This window comes from Lissotriton helveticus, chromosome 1_1 (genome assembly GCF_964261635.1).
Source record: "Lissotriton helveticus chromosome 1_1, aLisHel1.1, whole genome shotgun sequence".
NCBI lineage: Eukaryota > Metazoa > Chordata > Amphibia > Caudata > Salamandridae > Lissotriton > Lissotriton helveticus.
This window is the reverse complement of record NC_136057.1, coordinates 1,055,538,208-1,055,552,721: the sequence shown is the minus strand read 5'-3', so window position 1 is coordinate 1,055,552,721 and position 14,514 is coordinate 1,055,538,208. Positions and strand designations below refer to the sequence as shown.

The window sequence follows — 14,514 nt, the reverse complement described above, 5'->3', positions numbered from 1 at the left end:
CCTTTTTGACTAATTAATTTGAGATCATTCTAACATACTAATAGCCACTTATGGGCTATAGGGATCTTATCCCTATAAAATGTTGTAGGTATTTTAAGAGTGGTCAAGCTTTCATGTTGGGTTACGGAGGCTGTTTTGGATGAATTCATTAAGGTTGAAAGGGACTTAATACGTAAAGTTAAGCACAGCAAGCTTGAGGCATAAAAAAACAAAGATAAAAAACCAAATTGAATTTGTTTGCTCTAAGAAACATCAAAGCGACTATGAAAATAATCTTAGATTACAACTAGGTCTGGGTGGTAAATTTCGCTCCGCTCGCGGAATTTGGGTAATTTCGCGTTCCACGGCGAATGCGGAATTACCAAAAATTCCACGGCTTCACAGAATTTTTTGCTTGTTCGCGCTTTTAAAATGAGTGTTCACCAGATATTTCTCCCTGAGCACGCAAACAGCGTTCGCAAACTGGAAAAAAGCATCGCAAACGGGCGGAACAAGCAATTCCGCATGTTCACGGAACTTTTGCATGCTCGCGGAGATTTTTTACCGTTTCACAGAGCTTTGCATCGCAAATTCCGCCTACCCCTGATTACAACTCGATTCATAAAGGGGGTGGTGATGGACAGAGTATCTGAATTAAGCAGAACACTCCTACCCAGTCAAAAGATCAGGGCTTGGTCCATCACCGTTTTTTAGCTCACTGCACCATCCCAGCTCAGAACCTGGCTACATGCAAATTAGTCTGACCCTGGCCCAGTGCATCATGGGAACAGGGCAGACCAAACTACCAAGCCAATTCTTTACTGGAAAGGAAACAAGCTTCCTGGTACAACTCGTCGGTCAATGGGTATGTCTAATATTTGCGCCTAGCTAGTCAACAGTGCAAGATATCAACCCAATAAGTTGAACACTTGGCTGAAGCTTTTAAATAGTGCAATGCTAGATTGCGATTCTAATCAAACTAGCCAAGCACTGCGTTAAAAGCTCTAGCCGTCCAATGTCTTTCTAACATAGCACAGACATTTGATTGAGTCAGAAGTTTAGTGTAGTCCAGGGTTATGTCTGATTATCCAGTGCGTTATGTACTACAAAACAACACTATGGTTGAGAGTATGAAATGTGAGAATAATAAAATGAGTTGATGGAAAGGGGCTGTGCTTGGCGTCTTTGAAAACCTTCTACTTCTTGTGTCTTTATGCAGAGAGGAAAGAATGAATTATGAGTCACAAAACGAGAGGCTGAAGAAACAGTACTTGACTACTCTGGCAGACAAAGATCAACAGCTGACTGATCTTCAGAGGATGCTGCAGGAACTGAAGTTGCAGTCTTCCAGTTCAAAGGTCACAGAAGAGCAGTACCAAAGACAGGTGCGCTAATCTGTTTAAAATCTGCTACACTACGAACACTAATTTCTTTATCCTGGGTAAGACTTATTTAAAGTCACTTAGCTTCCAGAGATTGTGTTTCTTCGAGTGTTTGTACTGCCCAAGGCACAACAGTCGTATTGTATAAATTCTTTATTTGGTTAAAACGTTTAATTATAAAAGTGATGAAACACAATACAAATGAGCAACAACCAAATAAAAACACAATACACATTATAAAAAACCTCATTGATCAATGACTGAATACAAAAAAAGCACAACCTAACTGAAAGTAGTGGTGAACAAAACTGTAAAACAATTAATCGGAACAAGTTAATTAACAACACAAATTCTTCCTCATTCTTATTGCAATTTGAACAAACTTCACAACAGCTCAACACATGTGGACTAATGGGAGCGATTGAATGAAAACCCGGTGCCTGTCTACATTGCTGAAAATAAGCAGTCCTTAAGAAGGGAACTAGATATTTCTCCTAATGGGCACATAAAATTTACAAAAAGATAAAAAATGAATCGGTGCCCCAGGTCGCTCCCCACGTCGCACGGCTCCTCCTGAGACTCTGCCCCACCTCTCCGCCGCCACCGAGGGTTCGCAGCTGGTGTTCCCCGGGTGACTTGTGTACCGCTAACCTTCTTTTAGATTGTACTCTGTTGTTACTTTGTGCATTTTTGTATTTTTTAATTCTTGTTACTGTGTTCTAGGCGTCCCTTTGCGCCCTTCCCTCTGTGCCCCCAGCCCACCGCTTCCCGCCGCTGCCCCCCTGCGGCCCTGCCCCCTTCGCCTTCGACTGTCCCGTGCCTCGCCCATTGGTCGCCCCGCTCCCGCCTCCCAGCTGCTCCTCCCTCCCACTTCGCCTCTTATGGAGGACGCGCGGCGTCCGTGCGCAGCGGGCGCGCCACTGGCGCGCCGAAGGCGCACCAAAGGCAAGCCCGTCTGCGCCCGGACCGCACCCAGCGCCAGAACCCCTGGACCCCGCGCCCCCCGCCAGACTGCACTATGACTCCAGCACCCTCCGTGCACTCAACACCGGACGAGCCCACCCCTGCTACAGAGCCACCCCTAGACGCACCCAAGGACCCTTCACCTGCCGCAACTGCAGATTCACCAGCATCCAGCCCAGCAAACCACCAACCAGAGAACCCAACCACCTCCGCTTTATTCTCCTCAACACCCGCTCCGCTCGCAAGCACGCCATCGAACTCTGGGACCTCCTAGACTCCACCGCCCCCGACGTCACCTTCCTGACGGAGACCTGGCTGAACGCCACCTCGGCACCAGACATCGCCATAGCCATCCCACAGGGCTACAAGATCTCCCGCAGAGACCGCGACAACGGAGTAGGAGGTGGAATCGCGATCTTCCACAAAGACTCCATCAGAATCTCAACTAACACCGACGACACCCACACCACCGCCGAGCACATGCACTTCCCGATCCACACCGACCCCAACACGACCCTCAGAGAAACACTCATCTACAGACCTCCCGGACCCCGACCACAGTTCAGCGACACCATCGCCGACCTCATCAGCACCCACGCCCTCGCCTCCACGGACTACATCCTCCTCGGGGACCTGAACTTGCACCTCGAGAACAACAACGACGCCAACTCCACCACCCTGATCGACAACCTCGCCAACCTCGGACTCAAACAGCTCGTGACGACACCCACCCACGCCGCCGGACACACACTGGACCCCATCTTCTCCGCAAGCCCCCACGTCTCCTTCAACCACACCATGACCCCACCGACCCAGACACCGCCACAACCAACCTCACACAGTGGATCGACGACTGCGCCAACACCCTCGCCCCTCTCAAGACCTCTACAACCAACCACACCAACAAGAAAGCCACCTGGTTCACCGAAGACCTCCCGACCTCCAAGCACACCTGTCGGAAGCTGGAGAAGAAATGGCTCCACGACCGAACACCAGATAGCCACGCAGCCTTTAAGAGCGCCACCCACAGACACCACCAACTCATCGGGACCGCCTTTAAGAACCGCCTAGACAACCACGCACACAACACCAAAGAGCTCTTCAGCATTGTGAAAGAACTCTCCAACCCCAGCTCCAACACCAACGACATCCCACCATCACAAGACCTGTGCGACTCCCTGGCCACCTTCTTTCACCACAAAATCACCGACATCCACGACAGCTTCAACTTCGATCCCCCGCACCCACCACAGAGTCCACCGCCCCTGCGACTACCACCCGCACCAGCCGCCTGACCAGTTGGTCCAGCATCAACGACGAAGACACCATGAAAACCATGAACTCCATCCACTCCGGATCCCCATCGGACCCCTGCCCTCACCATGTCTTCAACAAGGCCAGCACTACCATCGCACCCCACCTCCGGAAAACCATCAACTGCTTCTTCGAGACAGCCACCTTCCCGGAAATCTGGAAGTAGGCCGAGATCAACGCCCTTATGAAGAAGCCCAAAGCGGACCCCAAGGACCTCAAGAACTTCCGGCCCATCTCCCTGCTCCCATTCCCGGCGAAAGTAATAGAGAAGATCGTCAACAAACAGCTAACCCGCTACCTTGAAGACAACAATATCCTGGACCCCTCCCAATCCGGTTTTCGCAGCAACCACAGCACCGAGACCGCTCTCATCGCCGCCACTGACGACATAGGGACCTTGATGGACAAAGGAGAAACAGCCGCCCTCATCCTCCTGGACCTATCAGCAGCCTTTGACAAGGTCTGCCACCGCACCCTATCAACACGCCTCCAGGACGCCGGCATTCAAGAGAAGGCCCTGGCCTGGACCACATCCTTCCTCTCCGGCAGAACCCAGAGCGTCCGCTTCCCACCCTTTCGCTCAAAAACCACCGAGATCATCTGCGGCGTCCCACAGGGATCCCTCCTCAGCCCAACGCTGTTCAATATCTACATGGCTCCCCTCGCCCACGTCGCACCACAACATAACCTCAACATCATCTCATACGCCGACGACACCCAGCTAATCATATCCCTCACCGAAGACCACCACACCGCCAAAGCCAACCTCCACAGAGGAATGAAGGCCGCCGCCGACTGGATGAAGGACAGCAGACTGAAGCTGAACTCAGACAAAACGGAGGTCCTCATCCTCGGACCCGCCCCAACAGCCTTGGACGACTCCTGGTGGCCCACATCACTAGGCACAGCCCGGAACCCACGGACCACGCACGCAACCTGGGGGTCATCCTCGACGCCACCCTCTCCATGACCAGGTAAGTCAACGCCGTCTCCGCGTCCTGCTTCAACACCCTCCGAATTCTCCGCAGAATCTTCAAATGGATCCCTATCGACACGAGAAAGACCGTCACCCAGGCCCTCGTCACCAGCCGACTCGACTACGGAAACGCCCTCTACTCAGGAACAACAAGCAAGCTCCTGAGACGACTACAGCGAGTCCAGAACGCCTCAGCTCGACTAATCCTCGACGTCCCCCGCCGCAGCCACAACACACCCACCTGAGAGGCCTGCACTGGCTCCCCGTCAACAAAAGGATCACATTCAAGCTCCTCATCCACGCACACAAAGCACTTTACAACACCGGACCTACCTTCCTCAACAACCGACTCAGCTTCCACACCCCCACCCGAAGCCTCCGTTCAGCCAACCTCGCCCTCGCCTCAGTCCCTCGTATCCGGAAAACCACAGCCGGCAGAAGATCCTTCTCCTACCTCGCCGCCAAGACCTGGAACACTCTCCCAACCAACCTACGACAGACTCAGGACCTACTGGGCTTCAGAAGACTCCTCAAGACCTGGCTCTTCGATCAGTAGCCACATCACACCCCACCTGAGAGGCCTGCACTGGCTCCCCATCAACAAAAGGATCACATTCAAGCTCCTCATCCACGCACACAAAGCACTTCACAACACCGGACCTACCTTCCTCAACAACCGACTCAGCTTCCACACCCCCACCCGAAGCCTCCGTTCAGCCAACCTCGCCCTCGCCTCAGTCCCTCGTATCCGGAAAACCACAGCCGGCGGAAGATCCTTCTCCTACCTCGCCGCCAAGACCTGGAACACTCTCCCAACCAACCTACGACAGACTCGGGACCTACTGGGCTTCAGAAGACTCCTCAAGACCTGGCTCTTCGATCAGTAGCACACAACCCCCCCCCCCCGGCGCCTTGAGACCCTCACGGGTATGTAGCGCGCTATAGAAATGTAATGATTGATTGATAATGATTGATTGTGAGGAACAGTAATCATAGGGACACACAATCAGTTGCCTGATATAAGACAGAGGTGTAGGGAAAGCAAATAGGAGGTGGATTGTATTTAATTTCTGGTGCATCAGCAAGAATGACTGGTATGAACCCAGATAAGGGGAGCTGCAACAATATTTTTTCTCAAGCTCTGTGTGCTCCCTCTTCTCCCAACACAGAAAGAAAATTCTATTTAATGCTACGCTTGCACACAAAGGAGAGCGAGATGCATGATCGCTAGATAACTTTGGCATATTCAGCTGTCTGAGACTGTGTTACATTATGTATGCTTGCCAGGGTATTTTCAAGGCATTATCTAACTGCATGCAGTCACGTAATGCCAAGCGATTAAACCAAGCCTCTTCCTTCGTCGAAATACTCAGCCAAAGGAGAAGGCGTAACTTAATATGGTCTTGTGTATAATCCATGTCCAACTCTAAATGACAACTATTGGTTGCAGTGCTCTTGTGGACCGATAACAGCCTTCTCACAAACCCTTCTTCAACCTGCTGTATGGCATCTGCTACCTTGAGGGCTCCAGACCCCTTTGCCATAAGTGACATTCGATAGGCACTTTGACTAGTATACTGCAACAGGTTGTTTGCTGGGTTTACTGCCCAATTTTGCAGCAAAATTAAACATGTCTCAACAACATCTGCAAAGGTGTCCGCCCTGTTCTTAACTATTGAGTTCCGGTTACCCTTATCATCAAATATAAGTCCTAAATAGGGAAAGGTTGGAACAGGTGTAATTATGGATAGATTTTCTGACAGGGTTCAGATTTTGAGTTTCTTAGGGCCTAAAACCATCACATGTGTCTTGGACTGGGTAGCAATGAGGGGAAACAACCATTACAACGCAACTTTTACAACGCACTACCATTACAACGAAACTTTTACAACGCAAAAACCATTACAACGCATGTATTTACAACGCATGTTTTTACAACGCAGGTACCTTTAGAACGCATACTATTACAACGTAAGTATTGGTAAGTATATAATTATATTTTAAATTTTATATGTTTGGGTTTTTTAAGGGGTATTTTTAGGGTTCAGGGTCAGTTTTCAGTTTTTGGGTAAAGGGGCATTTTTAGGGTTCAGGGTCAGTTTTCAGTTTTTGGGTAAAGGGGTATTTTTAGGGTTCAGGGTCAGTTTGGGGTTTTTGGGTAAAGGGGTATTTTTAGGGTTCAGGGTCAGTTTGGGGTTTTTGGGGTACAGGGGTATTTTTAGGGTTCAGGGTCAGTTTTGGGTTTTTGGGTAAAGGGGTATTTTTAGGGTTCAGGGTCAGTTTTGGGTTTTTGGGGTACAGGGGTATTTTTAGGGTTCAGGGTCAGTTTTTGGGGTACAGGGGTATTTTTAGGGTTCAGGGTCAGTTTTGGGTTTTTGGGGTACAGGGGTATAAGGTAAAAATAAAATAAAATTAAATTTAAATTAAATCAATTAAATAAAATAAAATTAAATTAAATTATATTATTTTCAATTATTTTAAATTAAAAAAAAATAATATATACTTACCAATACTTACGTTGTAATGGTATGCGTTGTAAAGGTACCTGCGTTGTAAAGGTACCTGCGTTGTAAAAACATGCGTTGTAAATACATGCGTTGTAAAAGTTTTTGCGTTGTAAAAAATTCGTTGTAATGGCATGCGTTGTAAAAGTATGAGTTGTAACGTCATACATCCAGTAATGAGGTCTAACGTTTCAATGAATAAACACAATGTGTCCAAAAGCCTCTGTTAGCCAAGCAGGGTCCGAGTCATCACATCATCCGCATAAAGAAGGACTTGTATTTGGCGCAAAACTGCTCTCGGTACATCATTCCCAAAAGTTACGAGATATTTATCAGTTTTGACGTAAAGCATAAAGAGAAAAGAGGCTAGTACACATCCATGGCAGACACCGATGATAATAGCAAAGGGTTTGTTTGTCTAGCCTCTCAGGCTATATCTGATGCTTGCCATCCCCCCTATGTAGAGTTTCCTCCAGAAGGTGACAATACAAACCTCAACAGAATTTGAGCTCCTAACCGAAACCTGACTTCATGAGTGTTCCTCACCCGATATCTCCAAGCCTTACCACCCGGTGACCTCATCAGCAGGGTAGATCGGACTGGTAAAGGAGGTTGTGGGGTAGCTGTAGAAAGCTGGCTCTGCATATAATATTTTCACTAGGTGGTTGTACCGTGAACAGAGCCCAGGAGTTCCCCAAAAGTGTACAAGGCTCAATGCAAAATCCAAAGTGCTCTGTTACTGGTATACAATTCTCCCCGAACACTCAAATGTATATCCAATATCTGCCCAATGTCTGAAAAAATAAAAACAGTAAATAGGCACAGTTACAGAAATCAAAAGTCTATATAATGATCCAATATCCCAGATCTTGATGTTGTCAGAAGGATTTATTTCTCCAAGCAGCCTTTGTCTTCAAAGTATCACATCCATATACAGCAGCCAACACGTGTTTGGTCGCGCTTAATAAAGCACATAGACTTCCTCAGAGCTGCAACCCAAATACACAACAATAAATAGGATTCTATACCCTAATAACAGATATTGCATCAAAAAATTCTGTAACTGTGCCTATTTACTGTTTTTATTTTTTCAGACATTGGGCAGATATTGGATATACATTTGAGTGCTCGGGGAGAATTGTATATTGTAACAGATTCACTTTTGTGGGTCCAGATGGGTGTTGTGTGGTAACCACACCTTCCCCCCTAGTAGTACCTGAATTTAGTAATTGTTTGGATATTTCCCCTATACTGTGCAGAGCGCCCTTGTATCTGGGTTACCAAACTTTTTTCTTGCTCTATTACTGGTAGTGTGAGCGAGCAGCCTTAGGCCCAACACAGAGAAGTGTAAGACATTTATTGCCCACACATGATCCGTAAAGGACCCACGGCTCAAGAAGGAGATCAAGATCAATTTTAAAAAGTTACACTTTATATTTTACTGTTAAGACCAAGACTTCGTAATGAGGTAAGTACGTTTCAAGTAAAGCTACTTTTCACATTCATAAATCGACAGTGCGGTATTCGAAAAGTTGACGTTTCCTGTGGAGGGAATCAATGAGTATACAACTTACAGTTCAAATCCTCAATTGGTCAGACTCAAATGGAGTACAGGGTCAGTGGTGGGGTACTAAAGCATCCGTACGGTGCAGATTTCAGGACCTTCGCTGAGGCGGTCAATACTGGCAATGATCTTTATCCTCGAGGTCATGGGGGCAAGAAGCGGGATAGGTTTCAGTGGGCGGCCAACACAGTTACCGTCGTGGTCGCAGGAGGTCATTCGGATGAGGGTCTGCCATCTTTGGATCATCTTGGAGAGATCGCGGTCAGGTGGGCAGTGCAGGGGCCACCAGCAGGAGGGAACAGGCTCTTGGGCCCGGAGCCGTGCGCTACTCGGGTCGTGGGGCCGAGAGGATACTTCGCGGTGGTGAAGGTCGTGGAGGTCATTCTTTTGCAGAGCGTTCTGTAGGCAGTGCAGATTTGTGTCAACACCAGTGCCGGTCCTCTACCACTGCAGTTTTTGGGAGATCTTTGGTAGCAGTGAGTCATGTCGATACCAGTGTTGGTCCTCAACTGTGGCGGTTCTTGTAATTCTTGCGCAGCAGGGAGTCACGTTGACCAGGGTTGATCCTCCCTGTGATAGTTCTTGAAGTTTGGTTCTTTTTGGACAGGTCTGCTGTTTTCGGGACATTGGAGTCTTTATTGAAGGCAACAGTCCTCCCAGGGGTTTTGGAGGTTGTGCTGCAGGACAGGTCACAGGTTTCATCAAAGCCGGAGACAGGCTTGGAGGGCTGGGGCCAAGGCAGTTGTCGTCTTCTGGCTTTTGCTGCCGGGTGTCTTCTTTGGTAGTCACAGACCTGCGGTCCTTGTCTGGGGATCAACCTAAATACTAAATTTACGAGGTGTTTTAGGGGAGTATCTGGTAGGGCCAATGGGCACCTTACCTGTGGTGGCTACACCCTCTAATATGCCACCCTCCTATGGAAGGGGGCATACACCTAGCCCTGATTGGAGGGGTCCCCCATCCTCAAGATGGTGGGACTGAAAAGTGTGCTTCACCTCGCTTCCCCCAACTGAGGGGTGGGGTTGTCAGAGATGAGTACACCTCCTATCTTTTTTCATTTTCCCGCCTAAAGTGGGAGTGTAAACCAGAGGCTGTCATCTGCTGCTAGCAGCAGAGGCTGGTGGTCGCTTCCATTCTGTGAGCACTGGCCCATCCTGGGAGAGGAGGCAAGACAACTCTGCCCAGGATGTGCATTGTTTCTGGTCCCAGAGAGCATGGGCTCTCCACCAAGGGATCCAGAAACATGTCTGGTGGTGGTTGCCTGCCTACAGCTGGTCGGAGAGCACACCAGGTTTGGTAGGAATTCAGGGGGCACCTCTGAGGTGCCCTTTGGGTTAAAGCTACAATAAATCCCACTCTCGCATCAGTGTGTTTTTTTTTTAAAGGAGTAGTTTGGTACCACACACTCCTGTATTCAGTGAAGCCATCATGATGGTGTGGAACTCAAGTTGGTGAGTTCTCAGCCCATGCACTTCACTGGCGCTTACAATATTAGTAAATGTTGCCAAATATTGTAGGGACGTATCTGCTCATGCAGTTGCCCTCACCTGTAGTATAGTGCACCCTGCCTTAGGGCTGTGAGGCCTGCTAGAGGTTGACTTACCTAGGCTCCCAGGCAGTGTTTGCTGGCATGGCACCCAGACAGGGTGCCATGTCTACTTTGTTGTTTTTCTCCCTCACAGGGGCATGCAGGCTGCAATGGTAGTGTCATGGTCCTAGTGAGTTGGTCCCAGGAGACCCTTTTCAGCCTCCAAGCCCTATTACCTAAGGCACCTCTTACTAGGGACTACAGGGGGGCAGAATTACCAATTGTGGACATGTTTTTGGGGAAAGAACACTGATCCTGGGAGCATGGACATCAGGGACCCAGTACTCTACTGTCAGTTGCATCAAAAGGCAAGCAAATGGTGTGTGTGGGGATGTTTGTACTGCAACAGAATCCCATTTTCCCACAGTAGACATCATCTACAAAGTATCGTTCAGATGTTGCTTCGCACCTATCAGTTTCTTGAACTGCAAGAGCCTTCTCTTTTCCATCTCATTCACACCCACCTTTGGCCTTTCAGGAATCCTACCTTATAGGCCCCCTGGCCCCTACGCCCACTTCCTACAGGCATTCCTTCAACTAGTTGCCAGTCTGGCTATGAACAAGGCTAACTTCATTCTGCTGGGTGATTTCAACATAATTGTTGATGACACCAACAATGGTGCTTCAAAGAATCTTCTACAAGATCTTGCCTCCCTACAGTTCACACAATTGGTTTAGGGTCCTACTCATAAAAAAGGTCACTCTATTGTTTTAGTGTTTAGTAATTTTATAAACCTGCAAGTGAAAAGTCCTCTACCACTAACCTGGTCTGATTATTTTTTGCTACCTATCACATTGCTTTTCCTCTCACCCCTACCTGCCAAGCGGAAGGAAGAACACTGGCTTGAGTTAATTCTGAAGAAGTGGTCAGCTTCCCTGAATAAAATCAAACCTGAACCATCAGACCAAATCACTATGTCCACTCACAGGTTCAATGAGTGGATCAACAATTCTCTAGATCAGGTCTTACCAGCAAGATGGCACAAGGGTGCATGGCAAGGTAACACATCTCTATGATTCAACTCCCATCTAAAGGGCTTAAAATAGTGTTGGCGCCTAGAGAGAAACCGGAGGAAGTTATATGATGAGGCAAGTAAATCGGAATATAGTAAAGCCATCGGGAACTCCCACGCAGAAATCAGAACCTCCCAACCTTCCTATTACTCTGCAGAGGTGGTAAACTCCTCCAACACAACCAAATAAATATTACAGATTCTTAAAACTATCACTGAGCCCAAACTAGTCAGCTCCCTACCAGAATCCCTTGTGGCAAACAGTAATGGCCTGGAACACTTCTTTCAAAAGAAGAAAAGAAGATAATGGACATTTACTCTTCCTTTCCTGATGTGCCAATCCTGGATGATCCTTTGTCCAGAAAGACTTGCCTAGAGCACCCGATAGATGGCCTTCTGGCATTCCCTTACTTCACACCGAGTCTTCGCACAGACTTGTTCAGCAAAGTAAAGTCAGGTTCCCCCTTAGACCCATCCCCCACTGTATCCTCTGACAATGATCAGAAAGCATCTTTCCCATTCTACTAGATATGCTGAATATGTCTCTAATCACTGGGCTAGTCCCCCCTCAATGGAAAAAGCCTAGTCTAGATCCTCTCTGTCTAGGCAACTATAGGCCGATTTCTTTGCTGCCGAGAGTATCCAAGCTCCTAGAGAAACATGTAAATAGAAGCATCTCTCCATGTTCCTCGAATCCAACAAAGTCCTCTGCCCCACCCAAATGGGGTTCAGACCACTACAAAGCACTGAAACAGCACTGTTGGCTGTGGTGGAGGAACTGAGACGGCTTCTGGTTCAAGGTGGCTCTGCAGCCAATATTCTCTTAGATCTCGGTGCAGCTTTCGACACTTGATCACACCATGCTCATACAGAGAATCAAAGATGCATGCATTGAAGGCAGGGCTCGAAACAGCTCACTTCAGTCCTTGAGAATAGAACCTTCCAGGTGTTAGACCGGTCCTGTTACACGGACAGCATTCTAGTGAGTTGAGGAATGCCCCAGGGCTCAGCCCTATGTTCCACCTCTTCAACCTGTAGATGCACCCCCTTGGCAGAAATCCTACAATGACGACACCCAATTAGTCATGTCAATTTCTCCAGAACCCAGCTCTAATCTCCTCCAATTTGCCCATTTTCTATAGGAAGTGGCCAATTGGGTGGCATACTGCCTGAAACTAAATGAGGACAAAACAGAGGTCATGCTGCTGGGTAACAGTATCAGAAACCATGTGCCTACACTTTGACCCAACCGTTTTGGGAGCCTTTCAACCCAAAAATCCAGAGAAAGATACTGGACGTCTGGCTCACTATGGACTGTCAAGCAAAAAAACTTGCAGCAAGCTGTTGCTCAATTCTAAAAATGCTCAGGAAGGTCCTTGAGCTTCTCCCTTTTCCATCCAGAAGGCTGATTTTTGAGGCCCTGATAATTTCACGCCTTGACTATGGCAACTCTTTGTATTTTGGCCCCACCCGATATGTGCTAAATAGGCTGCAGGTTGTTCGAAATACTGTTGCCCGCTTCCTATTGAATATCTCCAGGCATCAGTCTGCCAAAAAGGTATTGGTTGAACTTCATTGGCTCCCGGTGAAGCATTGAGTACATCTTAACACCCTTTGCATTCTACACAGAGCACTTCAGAACAAAGGGCCTGTGCTGTTATAACCTTGAGCCTCGCCCTATACCCCTGGCAGGCTACTTAGATCATCCTCTGCCCACCGTCTGACTGTTTTGTAGTGTAGTTCCTATTATCCCAATAGGCTCTGCGCATTGGAATAATACCTTCAATAGTATAGACCTAGGACAGAGGTTAACTAGGTCTTCTACTGACGATATTAGACTTAAAGTTTTTGGTTTTGCCAGCTAGCTCAGAGTTCACTAGAAACTTTCTCGAATAGGCAAGGAGGAGTTTAACCTCCCTGGATAGACAAGAAGGGATTTAGTTTCTGACAACCATAGAACATGACAACTTTGCTCTCCCCTAATCAAGAGTGTATCTCTAGAGTCGTGTGAAAACAAAAGACAACTTATTTTACTCAGTCAGTTCAGTGCATTCTTAGTTTCACCAGATTGTAGAGAAAAGGAAGAGACGGGCGTGTTCAATAAAAGATGTTATTTATTGATCAGTCTCTTTTCTCGTACAAGAGAAATGAATCGATATTATTGCGATACTTATGGTTAAGTAAAGTGCATACAATAAAAGCAGAAGTATAAAATAATACTGCAGAAGCATTGATATGGTTTCTAAGCCATATGATATTTAAAACTGATAAAATAGATACATACATATATACATTTGACTAATCGTACTCAACTGGTGCTTCTAACCACGCCTGTCCCCAGTGTACCTGACCTAAGCCTAATACGTGGGCGGGAGTAGATAAGTAGCAGTTTAAGTTAAGTTTGTTTTGCCAAGTGACTGACTCAAGAATTCTCTGCAAGGGGTTATTCAGTTCTGTACCTGAGATCTAGAATGGTTGAGGGCTGGTATCTCTCGTCTCTGGTCTTGATATTCCAGCTGCCTGCGAGGGCTGCTTGGAAGCGCCGGAGCTGGATTTCTCGGCAGGAGAAAAGCAACGTCTCGTTCTCAGCGCGTCAGGAAGGCGGGGCAGCGCCAGTGGGGTCCGCTCTGTGCTGGCCTCTTCGGCAAGTCTCGCTGCTCCGATCTCGTCACCACCGCGTGTGTTTGCTTAAGGCAATGTCGGTAATATTTATACCTGTAAGGTGCCGAGATTGACGTAAGGATGGACATGGATACGTCAATAAGGATGTCATATGAACGGGCTCGTTCGCACATTCTTTTGCTGAAGTTCTCGGTGAAATCAAAACAATGGGCGCAGGGATTTTCCCAGGTTGTCATAGGTTTGATTTGTTTTGAGAACTCCGTATGCCTTATCAGGGGCTGGAGGAATAGTGCTTGCCTAATTAGATGGCAAGCGTTATGACCTAATCAGATAACGCGTTCCTGTGCCGTGGTGTGGCTTAATCAGATAACGGTTTTTTGTACCGTGGGATGGCTGCTAGTTAATTATTAACCAGAACAGGGTCAGGAATAGGGGGATCGATACAGAACCTATAGGAATACATCACACCCACTCCACGCAGACTATGTCCATATTTACAAGATCTAGGCATAGTAAATATACTAGTAGAGCACGTGTATACCGTACCACCCCAAAATACATCCATATGCATTTTGAAAACATGAAATATACGAAAAGATATATATATGC

The 14,514-nt window shown here is 47.6% G+C and overlaps 1 protein-coding gene across 4 annotated transcripts in view; it reads left to right on the top strand.

Moving 5' to 3' along the window:
• Nucleotides 1–14,514, top strand: part of LOC144820657 (golgin subfamily B member 1-like) — a 290,085-nt gene that overhangs the window by 216,036 nt on the left and 59,535 nt on the right. For all 4 annotated transcript variants that reach the window (XM_078677950.1, XM_078677951.1, XM_078677952.1 and 1 more), the window contains one exon: nt 1,199–1,364. In XM_078677950.1, coding sequence (XP_078534076.1) covers nt 1,199–1,364 — 166 coding nt within the window. The remainder of the gene's footprint in view (nt 1–1,198; nt 1,365–14,514) is intronic.